Genomic DNA, 23833 nt, shown 5'->3' on the forward strand with positions numbered 1-23833 from the left:
GCTAAATTACCTTGGTCTTATGAGATTTTTAAGACGCGATTGTGCGGTAGTCAAACGGTTGTGTTAAATTTTGCCATGGATGTATCTTTACAATCTCTATAGTTGTAAATTAAAATGACTTTAAACCGTAATTCTAGTCTTAATTTATGAAAAGAAATTTACGATGTGTATGTTGCAGCACAAGGTATCGAGTGTAACATTCCAATCGGGCAACAACGTCGACGAAATGCTGAAACTGAGAACTGTGGAGATCGAGAGTCGCTCAGCTGGTTGGATCAATTGTCCAGTTAATGGTAACTTGAAATCAGTATGTCTTAATTAATCACTTAAATTATCAAAAATACTGACGTCATTTCCCATGCAGATTCGCGCCACGTTGCGATTGGCCTCGAATTAAAGGGCGCAGACAATTCCTTACGAGTCCGGCAAATTCGAATTTTGGGTGAGATCGAAGGAGAATCGTTAAAAGTTGGTAAACAACTAAGTGCACAAAGGATCCAGCAGAGGAATTGCAAGGCAGAAACGTTGAAAGTTTTCCGATTGATTACTTCTCAGGTATATTGTATATGAATTTATTAACCGTATGTCTTAAAATCCTTAATAATCTTTTTTCTGTTTGCTAGGTATTTGGCAAACTCATACAAGGAGATCAACAACAACAACAAATGGAAGCTACAGAAGGTGCCAACGAGGATGTGGAAGACAGCAACGACCTTCGAGAGCACATGGTTGGAATTTTGTTCAGTAGGAACAATCTGACGCATCTGCAAAAGCAAGTCTGCACACATATCGTTGAAGCTATTCGCAAAGAAACGATTCGATTGAGGGAAGAATGGGAGGCACTGTTATACTCACCAACACCGACTTTACTGAATTTAGCGAGTTTACTGAGCGGCAACAGTGATGCATCAAAAGCAGCCGATACGTATTGTTTCGAGATGTTGTCTATGGTTCTTGCCTTGAGCGGCAGTGCCGTTGGACAGTATTACCTGTCGCATCAGTATGGATTGCTAACTGACTTGCTGAGTTTGTTGCACACGGGATCGGCCAGAGTGCAGCGTCAAGTATGTGTTTCATCCTTCTGAAACATCTACTTTCTATTTTAGCTGAGACATCAATTAAAATCACTTTCTTATTCTTCAGGTAACAGCTCTGTTAAAACGCATTCTACCAGAAATCAAGCCCGAAGTACTAGCCAACGTAACAAGCGTCGGTCGTTTGCCACCCACAGACTTCAGCATCGTTTCTGTAGCGAACAATAGTTTCACACATAATGCGGATTTCGATGAAAATGCTCCGGGAATACTCGACGTTTTCCTAAGTTGCATCGCCAAGTCGTTAACCGTTCAGGTCAAAGTGAAGGGGAAGGAAAACAATGGGAAAGCTTTGCAGACTGTTTCGTTAGCTACGAGTATCCATCCGAAACGTTACGTTGGGGCAAGATGGTGGTTGAGGGGGTCCATGACTCGAAAGTTAGCTGAAGTGATCATCCAACTCCTGAAAGACATGGCATCGGTTAGTGTTTTCTTATATTTTTACTCATTTATACCCAAACATTGTACTCATGACTGATTTATTCGCGAAATTAATTTCAGGGTAAACTATCGGAAGAATGGGCATCCGTGACGAAAGCAGCCATTGCCGAGAACATTCTAAACCTCACTAGATTAGATGAAACGAGTCGTGAACCAGCGGAATGTCTCCGAACTCCAACATTATGGTTAGCCCTTTCCTCTTTGTGTGTCTTGGACTCTGATCATGTTGAAAGATTGTCCTCGGGTCAATGGACTGGTTCAGAGGGACAACCACCGCCACCTCGAGTGAGATTCCATCCTTTATTATTACGTCGTTGTTTAAAGAAACGCAAGAACGTAATTTACAACTTGTGTTTTCTCCAGCCAACATGCAGCAACCATGACGACGGCGAAACAACAGCAATAATCCAATGCAACGATTGCGGAAACCTATGTGGAGAGTGCGACAGAATCTTGCACTTGCACAGAAAAGCTCGGATGCACATCAGACAGGTGTGCAAAGAGGAGGAAGAGGCGATACGGGTTGACCTTCACGAAGGATGTGGCCGAACGAAGCTCTTCTGGATCCTGGCTCTCGCTGACAGCAGAACATTGAAGGCACTGGTAGAATTCCGCGATGGTACACCAAGGAAACCAGTTGGGGCTACTTCGGGGATGTGCAGATTCTGCGGCATCACTGGGAACACGGGTTTGCTGGCGATAGGGAACATCTGCACGGACAACGACTGCCAAGAACACGCGAAGAACGCATGCAGCAAGGTTCATTCTTGCGGACACATCTGCGGTGGCGTCCGCAACGAGAAGACTTGCTTACCCTGTCTGCATAGGTGTCTATCAGACAACGACTTGAAGCAAGACGCCGACGACATGTGCATGATCTGCTTCACGGAAGCTTTGTCAGCTGCGCCGGCGATTCAGTTGCAATGCGGTCATGTGTTCCACTTGCACTGCTGCAAACACGTCCTGATGAAACGGTGGGTGGGCCCAAGGATCACTTTTGGATTCTCTCTTTGCCCTATTTGTAAGATCCCCATGGAACATCCTACCTTGGCTGAAGAGTTGGCGAGCATTAAGGAGCTCTACGAAGACGTCAGGAGGAAGGCTTTGATGAGATTAGAGTACGAAGGACTGTACAAGTAAGTATCTAACGTAGATGTTGAGAGTTTGTGTGGTGTTCAGGTTTTTTTAAAACGATTGTGTGTTGCAGGACCGAAGCAGCCTTCGGATCAGGTGCGAGGTACCAAGACCCGGCTGCGTACGCAATGGAACGTTATGCGTATTATGTTTGCTACAAGTGTCAAAAGGCCTACTATGGGGGTGAAGCAAGGTGTGACGCACAAATAGGCGGGGAGACATTCGACCCTACCGAATTAGTGTGCGGAGGTTGCAGTGATGTAGCTAGAGCTCAGATGTGTCCGAAACACGCGGCAGACTTCCTAGAGTATAAATGTCGTTATTGTTGCTCGGTGGCTGTCTTCTTCTGTTTTGGCACCACCCACTTCTGTAACTCCTGCCACGAAGACTTTCAACGTGTCATCATCATTCCAAAGAGCAAACTACCTTTGTGTCCTGCGGGTAAGCTCATTTCTTAATCATATTAAAGATGTAAGTACAGCTGTCCATTCCACTTGAGTCACTCCTAGTATATTACATGTAATTAACAGAAGTGGGGTGGTCAATTATCATTTAAATCCTTTGTCTTCTACATTCATATTTTGTTCTTGTTGATAGGACCCCAAGGAAAACAACTGGAAGGGGATGAATGTCCATTGCACGTGAAGCATCCACCAACCGGAGAAGAGTTCGCGTTAGGTTGCGGCATTTGCCGTAACGCGCACACCTTCTAAACATATTCCATATAGATAGAGAGGACAGAAATTATTTCGTAATTTATACTCGGCATCGATGAGAATCGGCGATTCTTGTTGGATCTTAATACAACTACATTACATATACATATATGCAGGCAAACGGATATATAGTTTGATATGCGTGTATCATCACTATTCGCAGTAAGGGCTGTCGTATGTATCGATTTATTGGGAATTCTTATGATTAGAGCAACTGTGGAATTGACGCAGTGAAATGATTAATGCAAGAGGAATCAAATAGTATGAGTCGACTAGCTGCAAATCATGAGTGAGAAACCGATGATGCGTGAAACTCTAATACTTGTTAAGTATTACGTAAGCCGTTTTTATTCGTGATCATAGAAATTACCAAAACGAGTAGAGAGATCTCGAAGAATGTTCTACGTGTATTTAATACTTCCATGTGAGAGAAGAATGAGAGCTTACACGTGCGCAAGTCATGCAGAGTGTAGTGATCCACTTGGATAAGCGTTTAATTTAATATATATATATAATATATAAATCTATACATATAATATAATTCTCTACACTACTATCTAATTATCGACAATGATCCTAATAAGTTATGTACGTAGGTAAATTATGTATGTGAAAGAAGTGTGTTATTTAAAATTTGTGAATTAAATTGTGAAGAATACTATAAGTTAAAACAAACAACAACAAAACAAAAAAAAAACAATTAAATTCCGAGAAATGAAAAGGGAGACAGTATAGTACCATACGGAATGTATGTGCTCGAATCATTGTTGATCGAGGTAAACATAAAACTCTGCATTTGTCGTCTTTAAAATTATCATTTGTTTTTATACTTTTCCAAAGGAATAGTATGCGCACCGACATGCCTCCAGGCGTTATTTATTTAATCGTCAGTGTAATTGCCTTGAACTACAATGCGTTGTTTGCGAAAATGATGTAGAATCATTGTGTATATTCGTATCTGAATGAAATGTGTGAACGATAATCGCGTGTCAAGCGACGGTCGTTAATATTTGTGTTTCGATCTTGTGCAGATTAAATGAAAGTAATGATTGCAAGAAACTCGATAATTTTCATTCTTTCTCCACCCTCTCATTTATCGATTTCGTCAAACCCATTTTGTTTTAAATGAATGGTTACCTAACAAAGATAAACAGGTAGACAAGTAGCAAAGAACGATTCTTTAACATATCATGATACTGTATTTTTGAAATCGTCTACAACAATACATACATTTTATTATGATTCTTTTTATAGCAATTGTCTATTTAAAGGAATTTTTTCCGAAAGTTCTTGAAAATGATTAATTGCATTCATTTTAGTATGATTACAAAATAGTTTAAATATAAATACAATACGAAGAACGTTATTATTAGGTTGTGGATGTTTATGCAATTTTCAATTTGTATAGAGAAATTTTACAAAAGTAGAATCAAGTAGAATCTCACTTTCAGTGGTAACAGCCTTCGTAGATTAAAATAAATCAAATTCGAGCGAAATTCTATCGAATGTTATATTCTAGTATTTTTTTACAATATTCATAAGCGATAAATGCATAAAGATCTGCAGTGTAATTATAACACTTCAAGGTGTAATCTGATATTTACATTTATGTCAGTATAAACAGAAAATATGAAATAAAAAATATTTCTGAAAAAGATGCAATGCAATTATATTTACCAAGAAAAAAAATTGTTTTCAGATGAAGCAAAAGAATCGTTAAGTTGAAAATATTTGTACAATTTAACAATATCAACTATGGCATTAATACCCCTGAATGGAGATATTAATGAGATTGAAAACATGAATAATTACAATGATAGATGCTTGTTGTTGTTTGGTTGGATAATTTTTCCCAGGGCTAGTATTAATTTAGTAAGTTTAGAATTGCTAGTTGCGCACTGTGCGACGAAACGTTTGAAACATCAAAAAGTGGCGCGCTTTCTCGCGTCCGTCTGATCGATCCAAGATGGCGGCGGCCAGCAGCGCCACGACACGGCAGTTTGTCTTAAGCAGTGCGAGGCGTAACGTGTGTGTGTGCGCGCGATCCTGACGTTTTTCGCCTCGATCAGCGGTAAGTAGCTTTTATTTACGAGTCGTGCAACAATAGTTACATAATTCCCGAGCCGCGCGAGCCGTGTGTACTCGATCGACGGCCAGCCTTTGGCGGGAAATACGTGTTTTCTGATCGGAAACGATCAGTGTATCCGCTCGGCTCAGATGATCTCCTACGCACGTTTGTGCCACCCTGCCAGCACTGCTGTCAACTCGCTCTGTTTATTTTTACCACGAATTGTAGCCAATTACAAGCCGCCAGATAGCTTAATTGACCGAAATTACACGACTTCTTCGTTCCTCGAACGATCTTCCAGTCAAGATTTCCGAGTACCAGCGCACACTCTTTTTCGTTCCTCGCGAACCGCTATCAAGAAAAAACAATAAGCAGATCATCTGTGTGCTGGCAATGATCGCTCGCACACTATTCGTTCTTCTGATTCGCGTATCTCGAGGATTTTCACGAAATTATATTGTCACTTGCTCGAAATTCTGCTAAGTTGTCGTCTGCTGTGTCGATACTTAACCTCACTTCGCTCAGCTTGCAGTGCTGTCAAGCAGCACACGTCTAGGAAGGTTAGATGGTCCTTAAATTCGATAGTCGATACCACAGGATTTGTCTTGCCATTTCGTGGTTTCAGTACATGAGGCAATGTAATCTTCAAATATTTTTCATATTTAACGAATATTATGAACACCGTCTCCACAATTTGTCAGCAGTATTTTTAGACGTCTTAATATATCAACGGATACTTCCCTCGAACCGGTGTAAACCTAGTATACTGTATGACCAGTGTATACCGTCTTTCAATATTAACCAGCACGCTGTATGAATCACGATGAAAGTCAATGTCGCAAAAGTAGCTCCGCGGTATTAAATTATTCCTGCGTATAGCGGTAGGGGTTCAAGTTATGAGAGAATCGCGGAACGTGTTCGGACTTATTTCTCGCGTGGTCAGACCGCTAATACGATTGCAACGCGTCGAAAAACACATACTCACCGTCGGTGCACATTTTCAACCGGTGGCGCGTTTATTATCGTCGATCTGGGTATGGCGTTCCGTGCGTTCGTGACGAATCGGCGGCGCGACGGACCGACCTAAGGGGAGAAGCTCGTGACTCTGGCATTCCGGTGGGAAATACGCTTCGCGGGAGCCGTTTAGATTCACGTGAAACTGGTTTTAGACACGTGCGTACCACGCGGTCTAATGCATTTCACGCATCTCACGCATTCGAGCGGCGAGCACGCGCCTCCAGTTCACGGAGTCGCTGCACGCACACCACACGCTCGCGAACTGCACACTACCGGTAATAATGAATGACCTGCTCCGGTCCGTTTCCGGAGCAACCGGAAACGCGTCCATTACTTGCCACTGGACTGCGGAACTTTGTGGAAATTCCCAAAAAATGGAGTGAAACCAACGAAACATATTAAAATGTATTAATTTGTTTGAAACTGATTAGTCGAACAGATTGTTTTTTGCAGGGATCGGAAGATTTGTAACTTTTTGATGGGCCTGATTTAAAACAGGGACCATAGAATTAAAAAAGGTCGTTCTAATGTTATATGTAGGCTTCTGATCTTTATGCAAAATGATTTTCCAAGTTAATTGTAGGACACAGAAGACGAGTGAAAATAGAATCTTTCTTTTAATAAATTTAATATGTCAAATGTAATGAAATCATTTAATTTTTTATTGTATCTATTCGTTTTTGTTATAAATGCATAAAATCCGCAGGCCAGTTAAAAGTTTCGGCGGCGAGAGGTAAAGAAGAATTTTAGTTAGAACAGAACTTATAAAATATAAAAATAAACATTTCCTGTAGGAACAAACATTCTGCTGATTGATATTGAAAACGTTCTGAATCATTGTAAAAAATACTGGATACTATTCAATGCATAGTACTACGACAGTATGAAATAATTGTTTAGAGTTGAACTGAATTTTATTGAATTAATTCACGGCTTAATATTTTCTTGTATTTCTCTTATGGAATAAAACGGATTATGTTCATTGAATACATCCATTTAAAATCTAATCATCTAGACACTTAATGTACGCGTTCGTTAAATAGTCTTGAAACAATTACTCGTAATAAAGATTGCAGTTCAAAGTAAACTGAAACCCCAGAGAGAAAAAGTTAATTTAATCCCTAACCGTTAATTTTTCACTTAATTCGTCCGGGGAGATGAAGATTCAGCGTGTAATTATACTCTCACTTTACGAGAGAACGAAAGTCACTGTCACTCAAGAGCGTTGTTCCGCCGTTCAGGTTCAATTAATGTGTACGGTGAAACTCAAATACACCCATTTTATGTGCTTACCAGTTTATTGAGGCGTGCAAAAACAGATTTCATACACATTGTTACCAACGCGTTGAAGCTGTAGTTTGTATGGTTTTTGAGTCGCTACAGTTTTAAGCAGTTTGATCACTATTGTACTATAGTCAAGTTATCCAACATGAGTGTTTCATGCAATCTAATAAGTAAATTAAGCACGGCTCGTTAGTTATAATCAATGATTTTCCTAACTTCTCCGAAATGGTACTAAATCAAGCTACATTTTATACGTTTTTGAGCCACTTACAGTCTCAAGCAATTTGGTCACTACTGTACTACAGATGAGCAATTCATCAATCAGAATAGTTTTATACAATATGATAGGACAGTATATAGTTCTAGAGCGTTTCTATTGGCACGTTTCGAAAAGAAATAGAAAAAGTTATACAATCACACATGGTTCGTTAGTTGGCATAATCTCACCACCTTTCTTTGAAATGGCACTTCGTCGTCATTGAAGTCGGCATCACGGTATCCCGGAAACCAGTTCCAGTGGAAGTTCATTTTATCCCGTTATTTTTACTGATACGCATGCATTGCACCATGCCATATGTTGCGGCCGATAGCTGTCCTTGGTACAAAGGACATTTACATTAGACTTTCTTCGTTTCGAATGAAACTGAGAACTTGCCACTATTTTTCCGATCTTTTTGCTTGTCGTTGTCAAATGTTCGCGTGCGAAATAGAATATTTCATGGACTAAATTGTGGACGAGTTTGCGATTATTTGATCTTAAAATTTGCGCTGAAGTCTGGAATTGAATTTAACAAATATTATCATTATTTTTGCGAGTTGTATTTGTTCGTTATCAGTAGAAGTTTAATACAGTGTTTACTCGATATATGTCCGAAACACGGGTCTATCTAGGGCCATATATAGGATAGCGAAGTTCTAGAGGCCTCGATTCATGGCTCCTCACGGGGTATGCCCCGCGACAGTGCGGATAGTTCTGGGACTTTTATCGGCTAGGCATTTGGGACATATACAGTGTAAACCCTGTATGCACACTTATAATGGACGTCGAGTTCTGTCTTCCTTTGGAAAAGTAGAATCGTAGTCATTTATTATGTTATATGTACAAGAAATATGCAATAATACGATTTGATAGTCAATTGAATAAAAGCAACAGAAATCGAATTTTGTTTATATAATTACAGTCAAGGTTACTTCCTACTTTTCTAAGTACAAGATCTGAGGTTACTATTATCGTAAATCTGCCAACAGTTCATAGTAGTACTGTTAATCTTCTGACGGTAACTTCTGAGCATGTACTTCATTATCCAATTTAGACATCTTTTAACGAAGTTTCCTCGTACAGTGTGAGGTTTGAGAGATTATCCTCGCTTTAGGTTCAAATTGGAATCAGGCTAAATTAGGTTTTCTCACTTGAGGCGTCGTTTAATGGTCCAGGAATTACGCAAGTACTTGTGTAACTATGCACTGGTAAAGAAGCAAGAGTACCTGTAACGTTTTAATGTCGGCATAATTAACGTTCCTACACTGGAAGCAATGCCGTACTAGTTGGCATTTCGCGGTCCGAATCGCGACGCTGAAATTACTCTGTTCGAATCATATAAGTGCTTGGATTTTTTTGGGAGCAACATTTCGTGCGTGCCACTGGGATAATCGCCTATCGCGATTAAACATTTCCGTTACATTCCGTCAAGCTATCAGCTGTCTTTCCTCCAGGATTCTTGTGTAACATCTGTTACCTCAAATATTTGGCTGTTGCGTACACTTTGCGTGGCTCGTAACATTTAGTTGTATCATCAATATTACATGGTTAGAAATGTTCGTGCCCGATTTGAAAATAAAATACAAGCGGTTACATTTTAAAGTAACAGTTTTAGCATTTTACGCATTTATGACAAAAGTGAGTCGGTGAAATTTAAAATAGAAAGATTAAAACTTTTATTTTAAAATAGAAAGATTAAGACTCCTGACTCTTGCAATCCAGGCAGACAATTTTTATTTTGCATTAAATCCATAATTTGTTTATCACCATTGCCTACAATTATCTTCCAACGTTCTACAAACTCATTTCTTTCTCGCAAAAATTGTTTGGCTTTTCTTCAAAGAAGGTGTTAAGGTCTCTGAAAATTGAGCACGAACTTTTGCAATCAATTATTATATTGAATAGTTCGTTGAGATCATAGTTATCGAATTATGATTTCATTTAGCAAATAATTGAGAGATACAATTGTCTTACAAATATGATGACTGGAAAATCTGGATGCTTCAAATCATATTATAAATACTCCATTTATAATAAAAATAATTAAAAATTCTAAGCGTCACTAGACTCACATTTTACTAACACAGTATCTATGTAAAGCTAGAAAAGAACCAATTATTAATTAAAAGGATTGGAATTAAGGAGACCTAGGAGTGAATGGCTGGAGCTGTAGTAATTTATATCCAAAGAAAACGAGTTAGCGGAACCTAGAGTTGAAAGACATGAATTAAAACTAACCAAGAATCTTGAATTATAGTGTTACCTAATCCAGGCGCAAGTTAGGGTCTGAGTCACGATTGTTATCGAGAGAGGAACGCGTTCTAAGAATCGCCGGCTATCTCGGGTCACTCGCATCTCGAGTGCATTAGGTATGAGAGCCAGAAACCTTGAATCATCTAGGAAGAATAACTGAAAATATCGAGCGAGGATTACTGCATATTCATTCAGGGCTTAGGAATCTGCATTGAAACAACTCATCGAAAAATCGAACCGTAAGAACTTTACGATCCTATTCACCTAACTTAGGGAATGGAATTCTTGGATTTTGGACATAAATTAGACGACTTTCAGATTTCTATACGGACCACTAGCCATGATAGTCCTGGTTCTGGGCGATCCTTTGATCCTTGAATTGAGTATCAGGAGCCACAGGATTTTTGACTGATATTCTTAGGTCTTGCAAGCTTATTGGCAGAGGATAAATAGAGCTCCTCTGACATTAAATTCCTCCAACTCCTATTTGTTGATCCAGTGTTACTAGGATTTAAATCTGTTAGTGCCTTGCCAGTCCGATGCAAGTTTATCAACCTTGGTTTTGTTTTGGCTTCACCCACTTCGGGTCCACCGAGTTAATCCGATTATGAACTGTTAATTCGTAGCTGGTTCAGTTTGAGCTTATCTGTCTTAGAGTTGATTAATCCGAGTTTTTGAATCCCCAGTCATTTTTATTTCAACTTTACCCACACGTGCAGTGGACTGGTTTGCCAGGTTCTTCCAGGCCCAAACATGCATTTTGCCATTGAACTTTATATTACTGTGCTTGAAGCTCTTGGATTCGGTACTATTCTTGACTCATTCAAGACCAATGATCTTTTGTTGCTGCCATTTGTTATTACTGAGCACAGCAAGGATCAAAGTAGACCTAAAGTGTGATTCCAGCCAGTTAAGTATTTTAATAGGTACACTATGGATCTTTATGCAAAATAAAAATTTATTTCTCCTGTTAATAATTTTCATCAGTATCATGTTAGTCTTAAATTCTTCTGATGTTTCAATTCTTTCAGGTTGTCCCAGAAGTTCATTGCGGATAGTATTTTAAACTATAAAATTGTGTCGTTAAATTAATGAAGCGTAGGATTATATTTCATCTACCATTTTTGTCATAAATGCATAAAATCCGCAATCCACTAAGGAAGGGAAAGTAGTTTTTTTTTTGTTCGGCTGCGTCTGATGTTTTGTAGCTCGAGCATACCTATGCAAAACTCTTCGCACGTCGATGCGTTTTTCGCCGTTGTCTGCGAATCAATCGGACACTTGGCTAGACGACGCTAATTAATGAGCTAGCTCGTGTCGCCTATTTGTCGAGAGCCCGTTCAATATCGCGCGTACCTACGGATTTGAAAGCTTGTTAGTCTTTCACTGAATTTTCACCGCCGCGTCCCTTTTCCTGCTTACTTCGCGTTAGAAAGTTGAAAACGCGCCATTAACGCATCGGTGGACACTACCCGCGGATCGATTGAATTTCCGTCGAACGTCGCAATAAATGATCCTTCTTATAACCAGACGCTCATGAAATCTACCCACAGTCTCCTGTCACTTTTTACTTTCTCTCCAAACTGATAAAAACTCTCCAAGCGTTCCCATTGGGGGAAAAAATGAAGGACTCGTTTCAAAGTGTGGATTTTCACAGTGAACGAGTTCGACGAAATCGCACCGGTCGAACGACTTTCGATCACAGCGATTAATCCGTTCGCTCCGCCGCCGAAACTCCATGGATTTGGTTAACAGATTTTTAGAGGTTTCACAGGCTCTTTCCACGCGGGCGGAATGAAGTGTATCACCCGACAGGATCGCAGACGTTATTTAAATCTCGAGTTACATCGTATTCAGAGTGTGACTGTACAGCGCATATTGTAATTGCGTTAAAACTCCGTCAGCGTGCGCGCGCTCTCATTACCGAGATTAACAGCATTTTAATTACTCTCGGAACTATTTAAGGTCGCGTCCAACCGTCTGGTCTCCTTCCGATGAGCTTAATTGCCCTTTTCTGACCGTTTTCCTCCGTCTTTGGCATCTACACGCGCGAAGTTTTCACGCCAAGTAGAAAGAGCGTCTAGAGTTTATTAACTCGTCAACTTCGAGCCTCGTTCCACAACTATTTGCTACATTGTGGAGATCTGAAGCGGTTTGAAGAAATCTTTACAATTTAGAGAAACGGGAAAATATTTTGTTCGGCAACATACAGTTGCGAGTATTGCAGAAAAGTTCGAAAGTACTTTTTGTGGGCAGAAATATTCTTGTCAAAGCGAGGCTCACCTTTATTCCATTTTACATATTTTACAAACTGCACAGGACGCCGGCGGTAGAGAAAATTATACTATTTAAAATAATAATACTTAACGTTTCCGTAATTGAACAAAATATGGTTATTAAATGTTCTACCAATAATTGTCTCAACACGTTATACACATCATGATACGGAACTTTTTTTTTTATTACGAAATGGTTTTCTCTTCTGGATGCAATTTCAAACAAGAATTTTATATTTTAAAGATCACTGAACTTCAGGGAACATTTCTTCCCTGGTTCATGCAAATACGGAGATATTTTTAGTGTCACGGATGAAATTGCTTGGAGGTTCAACCAAGTGTAATTCAATTTTATTTGTACGTACTGTTGTTTTAAAAATGACCAGGAGGATTACAGTTACCGAAAAAGAAACGCGAAGTGAACGCTGCAAATATTTGTTGCTCATGTAGGGCGATAATGATCAAAAGATACCTGAAGCAGGGAAAAGTAAAAGAGAGTCGAGGAGTTCGTAAAGACTTCGACCTGAATTTTACGAGACTTATAAATCATAAAATAAGAACCGTTGATGACTGTAACGCACTTTGAAACAATGCGATAGGTGTAGGTTAACGAAAGTATATTTAAAATGTACCAAACACACGAAAGGGTACGGGGTGATTTAATTCGTATAACAATAATAATAATAATAATGTATAGATGTTTTATTTGTAAGAGATATTATAATTGACTGAATACATTCACACGACAGCAATAATAATAATAATAATAATAATACAGTGCTTTTGATTCGATACTATCAAGTGTCTGAGATACCAATGATTTACAGTGGTTATTCGATATATGTCCAAAACACGGGCCTAGCAAGGGACATATTTTGATCCACGCCGAACGTAGAAAAGGACAATGAAGTTGTAGAGGCCTCGGTTCATGGCCCCTCACGAGGTATATCCGTGATTTAGCCGAGACTTTTATCGTTTAGGCATTTGGGACATATATAGAGTGAACACTGTATTCAGAAGAGACGTTAGAAATGTGCATAACTGATTTAACCCTTATGTCAATACCCAAAATTTTCTGCGACGTTCACTAATATTATAATCTCTGGACGTCAGAGATTACATTCAATATAAATCAATTTTTATTTATCCAAAAAAGGAATCGTCTGTATTAATTTTAATATTCCTTCACAAGAAGGTACACAAAATTTTATCCAGGTATTGTAAGGGTTAAAATCATGCTATATTCGTCTTCTAAGACCGATACTTTTTTCATTCGAACCAACAATCCCGTAAGAGGTAAAGCCACCCAATTAGCAGAGCCGCTCGTTTGAACCCTTCTACTAGCATCTACACGAACTTGGAAACCAAGAAACATGGGAATCCGTGGAACGCGGCATATCGATGAAAAATATTTCCCTTATTCCAGCATCGCGTTGGGGCACGCGTTTGTACGGCCTTAGCCGCCTGGAACCGGTCGCGCTTGATAATCAGCGACCTTCGACCACGATCGTTATCGTTCCCAGAGGTAAGATCAAGGCTGCGGAAATGGCCCATGGAAGGACTCGTAGGATACAGTTGTGCTCACTTGAGTTTGACTGAATCTGTTACACTTAAATTTACACGACCCATCCACACTCTTCCCCTACCGCCTAATGCCTCGAGCTCAGCGAAGCTTTATCTTAACCCTTTGCACTCGGCGCTATTTTCATTCTAAAACTAAATTTTTCTTCCGTCTTAGAATATTCTCATTTTATCCATACGAAACTGATCCGATTTCCACATATAATATTTAAATGTTTAGTGATCTATTCAATACAACTTTTGTAATGTAACAAATATTTTGTAATAATTTTTGTAATATCTTTGAAATAATGCCTCAACAATTTCTAGTGGTGCTTCAGAGTCACCACTCGAGTGCAAAGGGTTAATAGACAAGGAAAACGAATAAAACTACTTCGAAAGACGTACTTCAAAGAGGAACCGCGAGCGTAATAGGTGATCATGTAATATAGAAAATTTCAAATTCAGCCATTTTTCTCTTTCCTTTTCCGTTTACTATAAAGTAAATCGTATCTACGTTTAGACGTAAATCGGACTAGTTTCATAGACTTAAAGTATAAGTAATAAAATTAAGGACATTCGTATGATTGCTATCAATGAAGCCTATAAAACTAGACAGATTCACGCCATGTTTGGATAAATCACAACAATCCACCATATTGGAGAAGGTGAGACAAACATTACTCAATTTGAAATTTTCTTTTGGCAGTGTCGAACCCCGGCTGCGTCTATCTTGCTTTAATATAAAACATTGAAACGACTCGAAAGATTTTAAAATGTTGATACATTATTTACAACTTATCACAATTATTAGAGAAAGAAACTAATTTTGTACCTGACTTACTGTTTGTCGCAATTGATGCAGATAATTTTTATTTTGCATAATGATCCGCAGTCTAGTTATAAGAATGGTTCGCCGTCTAAGGGTTAATGAAGATACAGAAAACAATCGATTTTTTTGAAAATGACAAACCAGAATAGCCAAGAGGCTATCGGGGGGATTCTCGCGTAACAAGTAGGTACAAACATAAGTGAATTAGTGATTTTTTTGACAAAAACTATTTATATTGTGGGAGTAAAACTTGTTGGCATACAAGTAGGCAACATAAAATTATATGAAAGAATTTTTTTTCAACTTTTCATTAATTTTGTGACAATTATAGCCTGTAAACCTTGTTAACGAAGTAGCTATTATTAGCGTACAGTGTAGCAAGTATCACAGTTGTCTAAAAACAGGAAATGAAGAATTAATGTAGAGAATTGCAAAATGGATTTTTCAAAGGGATACCCTTTTCCATATGAAAATTAATCTTATATCCTAAGAAAAAAATATTATAAAGATACTCCGGATCATTATGCAAAATAAAAAGTTTGTGCATCAATTGCAAAGCTAAATATAAATTTATATTTTCCACTAATAATTTTAACGTGGTGAATATAATATATTAATACTTTTAACTCATTTGCATCATTAGCATATATATACGCTCAATTTTCCTGATCACTATCACCGGAGCCGTATGCATACGCTCAACTTTGTTGGTCACTATCATTATTCGTTAGCTACAAAAAAAAAGGAATGGAGGGTGTTGTTGGAGATGAAAGTAGTAATTCTGATTATAGTGAAGAAGAAATTAGGCCACTGAAACGAAGACGAATTATTGAAATAAGATCCGATAGTGATGATGGCCTTCTTTTCATATTTCAGGGTTTCAGGTTTATTTCAGGGTTAAAGTCGTTCAACCTTTTCACTGTTTTAAATTTCACCTACTCATTTTCGTTAAAAAAGCATACAATCCGGAGTCTAATTATAAATAAGTAATTAAGTTGAAATTGTGGTTCAGTGCCTCGAGAAATTTGTAACGAATTGAAGAAGCCTTGTCCAAAATTGATCAGTTGATTAGTTTTTAAGTTATTGTGCACGCCAATTTTGAAAATGTGATTTCGGGAAAAATGCGTTTAAAGTATGTTGCAGATATAACGAGAAGCGAACGTCTCTCACTAAACAAGCTGTAATACCTTCAGTTTTTATAATTAAGCTTTTAGACTTTGGGAGCATATTATTAAATTGTTGTACCTTCGATTTATGTCAAAACATTTGTCGATTTTTTGAACTAGTTATACGAAAATCCCGCCTTAAGTGAGCACTGCTGTACTGGCTGGGCGATCGTGAAATTCGCGGCGGCACGAGCTCGTTATACGGAGAGAAATAAAGAGAGAAAGAGAGAGAGAGAGAGAGAGAGGGAGAGAGAGAGAGAGAGACTGGAGGAGAGGGAAAGAGAGAGAAAGCTGAGGTTCGCTCACGCGTGCACACAGGTGCGTGGAGCCAAGGTGAATGCGCCTTGAACACTGAGGAGCACCTTCAGTCGTATCTTCTTCTTCTCCCCTTCAACATAGTGCATCGCGGGCTCCGGCGCGTCACGAAGCGCTGCTCATTTGACGGGCCTCCTTTGATCGGGAAGTTCCCGGCAGTGTTTGCGTTTCGGCAGGCGAACCTCGAATCACGGAGCAATTAGACTAGGATGCTTGTGAACGGTGATTGTTTCGGGGAGCCGTAGCCGGTCCGTCTCGAAGAAACGTCTGAGGCTGTTCGGGAAATGTGACGCGAAAGATCGAAGAACGGGTGACTACATGAAAGAGAAACCCGAAAGTTTCAATCAGTGCGGCTCTCTGTAAAGGTGGCAACCTTGAGCCGTCATTGTGTTCCGATGTCGACGCTGTTGGTTTGCGCGTGTTTGGAGGAGCCTGTTACTGACCTAGGGTCGCGGACCTGATGAATATTGAGCGGGGTCTCCGGCTTCCTCTTCCATTAGCATAACTCTCCATACGTCATTAATTGGCAGCTTCGTTAGGTCTTTGCTCTTAGAGAACACGCCGGGCACGTGATTTTGGTGGTTCGAGAGTGATCATTGTACTATATCTAGGACAAATAAACGCTGCATTTTTATAAGATATTGCACTGTTGGATTGTTCAGTTGTTGTTGGAAGATTTGATATTAAGGGTGTTTTAAGTGTTGAGGATTCGAGTGTGCGTTTGGGTCTTCGAATGAGAGAATATTCGGCAACGTCGAGATATGGGAGTGCAGCTTTACCATGATCGTCCTGGCTTCGTCCGAGATCACTGTTATTGAGGATTTTTCAAAGGATACTTTGGGAAGGTAAACTGATTAGGTCTTACAATGATTTAATACGTCCTCTGTCTTCTATAACTTTAATAAGTTGTTCTTCTGTGGATCATCTTCGTAACATATTTTCTGTCTTTCTCTCCCTTTTTCATTTTGTAAATATCGCTAAGATTAATGATGACACGGTAACCGGATAAGTCCTAGATGAAATATCAATGTTTATGTAGGTCCTCGTTATGTATTACGTACATGTATTTAGGTCAATCGATTTACACATAACGGTTGTCTGCTTGTGACTTTCGCTCTAGTAATTTCTCCCAAATGGACCGGATAACATTTGGCTAATATCGAACTGGCATTCGCGTTGACCCACCTAGCTTTGGGGCGTCTTAAATACCTACCTCTCATGTTCGACGAAAAAACGTTCGAAGAGTGCTAATTTAGTTGGAACGAGCAAGTATTATGACCAGAAAAAAAGATTGTTCTCAAGGTCGTGCTGTTTATGGTTTCAAGGTCATCGATCTCTTTTTAAGTGTGACTCTGTTTGTAATCGCTACGTAATAGTCATGATTGGGACCAATTCCACGTCAAATTGACATACATTTGAGATACAGGTATTTTACAGAATGCAAATAGAGAAATGAAACCCAGATAGAAATTTTGTGCGTGATTAGGAGATTATAAAAAGGTGAAGGAGCAATTTTTTCGTTTAGTCTTGGGACTCTGGGACATTTTCTGGGACTCTGGGAACTATGGTTTTCTACATAAGTTAGTATTACAATTTGCTATAGTGTCTGATTCAATCAATTGTATAATATCTATTGTGTTCTGTAATCCACAAACTGCCAACTTTTCTTGCAACAATTTTTTTTACAAATTCCACAAATATTCATTCACAGATTAATTCACTCTTCGACGCATTCTATTAAAATATTTTACGAGAATATCGAAACAATAACTACTGAAAGTACAATATAGATTTAACGCTAGGTTTACGTTAAAATGACGGGTTATAATATTTTTAATTCACGATTGTACAGATGCATCCATGAGGATTTATTCAACAAATGTATTTCTTTGTGTATATATTATACAGGGTGTCTCATAATGTTGTACTTCCTTGAAAGCGGAGGTTCCTGGAGTCATTCGAAGTAACTTTTTTTCTTTGCGAAAATGTCCTCCGCGGCTTTCTTAAGGAGTTATTAACGAATAACACAGACCAATCAGAGCGCGGATACAGCAGGCGGATTCTGACTCAGCCAATGGCAACGCCACGCTCGGCTGGAGCTGTCGCCGAGCCGGGATCCCTCTGCTATAGCTGCGCTCTGATTGGTCCGTGTTTTTCGGCAATAACTCTTTAACAAAGCCACGGAGAACATTTTCGCAAAGGAAAAAGTTACTTCAAATGATCTCAGGAATCTCCTCTTTCAAAGAATTGCAATATTTTTGGGACACGCTGAATAAAAATTTGGGCAGACTTATTCTTGATATTTTTCTAAAGTAATGTAAAGTAGTCACTTTTAGTGTTCCGTAAACCTAGTGTTAGGGAATAGCGGTATATATTGAAAGCAAACAAGTTAAGTGGCGCTAAATATGCACGATGCCTAAACGGGGCTAGATAGTCCAAATTGGGCTACGTCTGCTTATTATAGCGCCGTTTTCGACGACGGATATGTGGGCTGCTTAGAACCATTTATCTTACCGGCGGTCAAAAACCCGGCATTGCTTTCACACCGACCCAATACAACGATAGAGCCGCCGTATACGGAACCGCACGGTGCTGTTAGCACCATCACCGTCGCAAAATAATCGTCTGCATTATCGTAGAACCGTGACGTTTTCTGCGAAGGGTTAAAGTGTTGCTCGAATTACGCGATATTACGCTAATGTCCCCGGAGATGCACGAAAAATAACGGGTACGGTGTTCGGAATGAACGGATAAAAAGCTCCGCGTGATGTTGGCCATGTAAGACGGTCACCGTAAGGAACATTATTTCCACGGCATTGTTGCTGCGTCGTGGCGGCAATGTTATTCTAACTGCACCCGAAGCGACGATCCTTCGAATTCCACGTAATCGAAAAGTCAGGTGGATGTTCTGTTCTTACAACGAGGTTGTGGAATCGTGCAAACGTCGAGAACATTTTCAGAGTAATGGTCACTGAACCGAGAATGTTTGTTCAGACACATTTAAAGCAGTTCGAGTCAGGATAAATTTATTCTTAATTTATCCTTTCAAATAAAACTTCTACACTTCGAAAATTCTAACAATTCTTTTATTCGTACTGGAACGTTTCTCTTGGTATTCATTTTTCGGAACAGTTTTATGGAAATATTAACTTGCTTCCTATAATAACTGTGCTTGTGAAAATATTCGTTCCTCGAGTGCTAATTTCGATTTATGCGAGTTGAAAATTTGTAACATATAGTAATCTTTAATCTGTTTCGTACACCATAGTACTCTGTATTCAAATATTTTAGTATTTGTACGTTTTACTTTTTGAATTTATGGTTATTCGAACGGAATGTCTTCCAGCAGGATTCAGTTTGGAATGGTTTGACTGAACTCATTCTGATCGTAACGATTCAGTGTGCAACTCCATGCATCTGTATATGTTGATAAATTTTAGCAATTTAGTAATTGAAATGATCCGTAAACATTTTAACAAGCTGCAAGACTTTATGGTCTGTATTTAACCAGAAGAAATTTCAACGTCGAAACGTTGTAGGTTGGTAATATTTCCAGACGTCTGGATACTGTGTACAGTAGTCCTCGCTTAATAGACATATTTTATCCCCCATTAAAACTCCATAAAATTTCCCCCACCATTATGGACCTGCTGGAACCTTCCCCTCTGTTTCACACTCCATGTTTCTCATTCTCTTCTTCGACGCACTCAAGAAACGAGTATTCTTAAATCGGACAACAGCTAGCAGCTCTAACACCAGCTCCCTCGTTAATATTCATAACGCAGTCCTAAATCTATGTCTATTAACAGACATACTATAATACAGTCTCTATTAAGTCGAATATTTTCAAAACTACCTGGAAGACAGCAGCAATTTGTTCCACGTAATGACTAATACATAGATTGATAAAGCGAGTGTCGTCTTATATTACAAAAAATTCAGTAAATTTTTTGGCTGATTTAATACTATACGTATACTGAACATTAAAACTGGTCGTCGTGTGTTGCTTTACAAAAGTGAGATTTCCCATCAAGGGATCTTTACATTATCCCCAGAAATAAATTCTATTGTTTAAAACCTAACTATTTGTGAATTTAGATGAAATTTGACTGTCTCGGTTACATTATCTATTTATCAATTCGATAGGGATGAACATTAAATATATTCATTGAATCATTGCATTTTTAAAGTAGGTACATTTAAGGGTAAAAATGTGTCCGCTCGTGTTTTATTTTCAAGTCGGACACGAACTTTTGCAATCATTTGGTACTATAAAAGTCTCAGTCGTGAGAACTGTACCAGGCCAGACCGTGAAATCCTGGAATCCCGGTGATCGGATCGATCCTCGTTTCCTACGAAACAAAGTTCTCGTGTCCGGGATCGTTCGATTCCGCGAGGAACGATGGTTTATCGTCGAAATTCACGAAACGGTCGGAGAACAGAAACGAGCGGATCTTTTTTAGGTCGGTGAAATTCGACGAACGGGTCGTTTCTCCGTCGCGGATAAACTCGCGTCGAGGACGACGATCGAAAGTATTATACATTCGGGACCGCGTTTTTAGTCACGATTCCAGCTGGAATCCGCGTAGACGAAGGTCGGCCACGAACTTGGCCTCGTTCGTTGTCGAAATCCTTCACGCGAGAGCTAGGCTGCCTTCCTCATTTACCGGTCTACCGCTCAAGCAGGAAACTTCGGCTCGATGGCAAGCCGAAACCTAGCCTCGACCGATCGACCCGCCGCGAATCGACTTTGCAAGAGTTTGGCTGCTACTTCCTGAACCCTTTCACAGCTAACTGTAACTGGTCTGTGACTATAATCGTTCAACGTCAAATACAGCAATACCTCGATACAGGCATTTAGTTTCGGGACTGAAGTGTTGCTTATATCGTGTAGAGACGTCAGCGTATCGGTGAGACAATACTAATCCAGTGACCAAATTTGTTTGTTTTTAATCATTTTATTATGAAACTATTACCATAAGATTTCTGATAATTGTCTGATTAAAATCAGTCCAAACACGATACAATTTGAATGATATTTACTTGTTTAATTCACGATTTAGTAGAGCCTCGATTATCAGAACTGCTGAGTTTTATATTATATTTCGGATTTTTGAAAAATTGACAATATTTAAACGATTACAACTTCGAAGAAGGATCGTAGAGCAATAATGTTATTGAAGCCTCTACTTTTGCAATTTCATTCGGTTTCCATCATCGTTTTCTATAATAGAAGTTTTCACAGTGTCGCGAATTAGACCAGTAAATAAAACTCAAATTGTGCCGTGTTCGGTGTCATTTTAACCAGAAAACTGCGCGAATATGTTGGTATGAGTTTCACAAGAAAATCATTGGAAACAGAAACGTGTTTGATGATTGTTTTGTTTCAAAGAATTGTTCACAGACATTACCGTATTACAGAAATTTCTAAATTACATCTGCATAGTCCATATTACTACGACTTTGTGGAATAACACGTTTCCATCTTTACGGTTGTCAGAAGCCATCGCAGTAATGGCGATTTAAGCAGTACGGCAAGATTAGCTCTCAGACATCGAATAAATCACACTTATCGCATTTGCTGAAAGTATCGTCCATAAATTATTTTGTAAGCAGATCTCGGAACCAACTCCACCGGTCCCGACGCTCTAAAACTTATTCGAAGTGTGCTTAAAACTGCGAGGAATTCTGAAGAGACTCCGGCCGCGGAGAAACGTCTGCGATTCGACCTGGATCTCGGAGACCTTGTTCCAGCTCGATTATTAACATTTCCATGCAGTCACGAGCTCAGCCGTCGAATAAAAACCAACATCGAGACCTAACAATCCGTGATAAAAGCGTACAATCACAACGCGGCTACTGTGCATCTATAATTTTCCAGTCACAGACGAATCGTGTCCCCATTATAATCGATAGGCAGTCCCGAGGAAATTGCAATGCAGAAGCGACGCAGAGGCTTCCTGGCAAACCGAGAAATCGTCATGCCGTTAAATGGAATCCTGGTGCGCGTAATCGTCGGAGCAAGTCCTGGATCTATCAATGATTCATCGCCGCGTGGCATAGTCACACTGGTTACGCGCGAGGATGCAGGTCGCCGTGATTCGTCTCGACTATGCGCCATTGCAACCTGACCACCATGCAACCGGTACCTCGGCAAAAAAGACCTAATCGTGATAATAAATCGACGCACGCACGGTATCCTCGCCGCTCGGACGAGTGTGCAAATGGGACATCCGACGGATAAGCGAATGGTCAAATTCTATTTAAAGACGCGTCCGGCGTGGTAGCTAAGCGAAACAATCGATTACTTTCATCCACCGTTACTACTATGTACCTACGCTACGCTACGAACCAGCCATTAAACCGCCGATAACCGACGCGACGGTTTGACGGTCCCACGAGTGGTTCAATATGGACTCATCCGTCTCTGGGTGTTCCTTTTTGTACCATTTCGAAATAAAAGTCCGCTGTCGAGCAAATAGGGAGGAACGAGTGTTTCGATAGAATCTTTTGATGTGCTGGAAAAAATTCGAGAGCAAAATTGTTCTATGTTGCTTGGCCTTTGAAGCCGTTTCGATTACAGATGAAATGTTTTCGATTGCATCGTTGTTGGAGAAAATAATTGGGCGGGCTGTTTCACAGGGTACACCTTGTATATGGCGAAAACAATACTGTTTGAGGAAAATTGCCGATGTACGTTACATCAGATTTGTGATCAGGTGAACTGTCTTATTGGCAGAAGGTATAATAGTTTTTCTAAAATGAACTAGACGGTCTGAAATGAGTGTTTCGTCTCTGTCCAAGCAAAATGTTAGCTGGTGACCACAGTGGTTGCTCTATATATGTCCAAAAAGCCTAACAGATAAAAGTCCCAGAACCTCGTTTCCAGGAGTGTTTCTGGGCGACCGAGGTCTCTAGAGCATCGCTATCCTTTTCTACGTTCGGCGTGGAAAGAATAGTATCTCCTGGCCGATATATGTCCCAGACTGGCTCCGTGGTTTGGACAAAGATCGAGAAACTACTGTATATGTTCAATGAAACGAAAAGAAATGGAAAGGAACTTTTTATGAAGCTGTTCGCTTAAAATTACTAAACATTTTTGCAATAAATCTTTCTGTTTTCGAAAGTCCGTATTTTTCGGATATTCTTATAATTTTGCTATTAGCAAACATTAATAATTGTCGAAGCGCATGCCCAGTTATGGATTCCCTTTACGAATACATTCCGCAGTGACCAACTGCACGTAGCTAAATTGTTTTCAATTCGAAATACTCTGAGCGAAACGCGTTTCGAAAATGTTAACCATTCAAAGTTAAAGTATCAATTACCACTGAGAAAAAGGGGCGTGTTTTGTCAATTAAACGAATCAGTTCATCAAAAGAAACAACCCTTCATTCAGAAGCTAGTCTTACATCTCA

The 23833-nt window shown here is 39.5% G+C and overlaps 2 protein-coding genes across 6 annotated transcripts in view; both read left to right on the top strand.

Moving 5' to 3' along the window:
- Hiw (MYC binding protein highwire) overlaps positions 1–4978 on the top strand; it is a 506468-nt gene extending 501490 nt beyond the window's left edge. For all 5 annotated transcript variants that reach the window (XM_076793421.1, XM_076793426.1, XM_076793424.1 and 2 more), the window contains 8 exons: positions 179–293; positions 365–555; positions 624–1064; positions 1144–1515; positions 1596–1820; positions 1899–2671; positions 2743–3110; positions 3267–4978. In XM_076793421.1, coding sequence (XP_076649536.1) covers positions 179–293; positions 365–555; positions 624–1064; positions 1144–1515; positions 1596–1820; positions 1899–2671; positions 2743–3110; positions 3267–3382 — 2601 coding nt within the window. In that variant the 3' untranslated portion in view covers positions 3383–4978. The remainder of the gene's footprint in view (positions 1–178; positions 294–364; positions 556–623; positions 1065–1143; positions 1516–1595; positions 1821–1898; positions 2672–2742; positions 3111–3266) is intronic.
- Positions 4979–5174: 196 nt separating this feature from the next.
- LOC143357258 (WD repeat-containing protein 47) overlaps positions 5175–23833 on the top strand; it is a 151020-nt gene continuing 132361 nt past the window's right edge. Inside the window, exon 1 of the mRNA XM_076793614.1 lies at positions 5175–5456. The gene's annotated coding sequence lies outside the window, so the exon portion shown is untranslated. The remainder of the gene's footprint in view (positions 5457–23833) is intronic.

This window comes from Halictus rubicundus, chromosome 9 (genome assembly GCF_050948215.1).
Source record: "Halictus rubicundus isolate RS-2024b chromosome 9, iyHalRubi1_principal, whole genome shotgun sequence".
Taxonomy (NCBI): domain Eukaryota; kingdom Metazoa; phylum Arthropoda; class Insecta; order Hymenoptera; family Halictidae; genus Halictus; species Halictus rubicundus.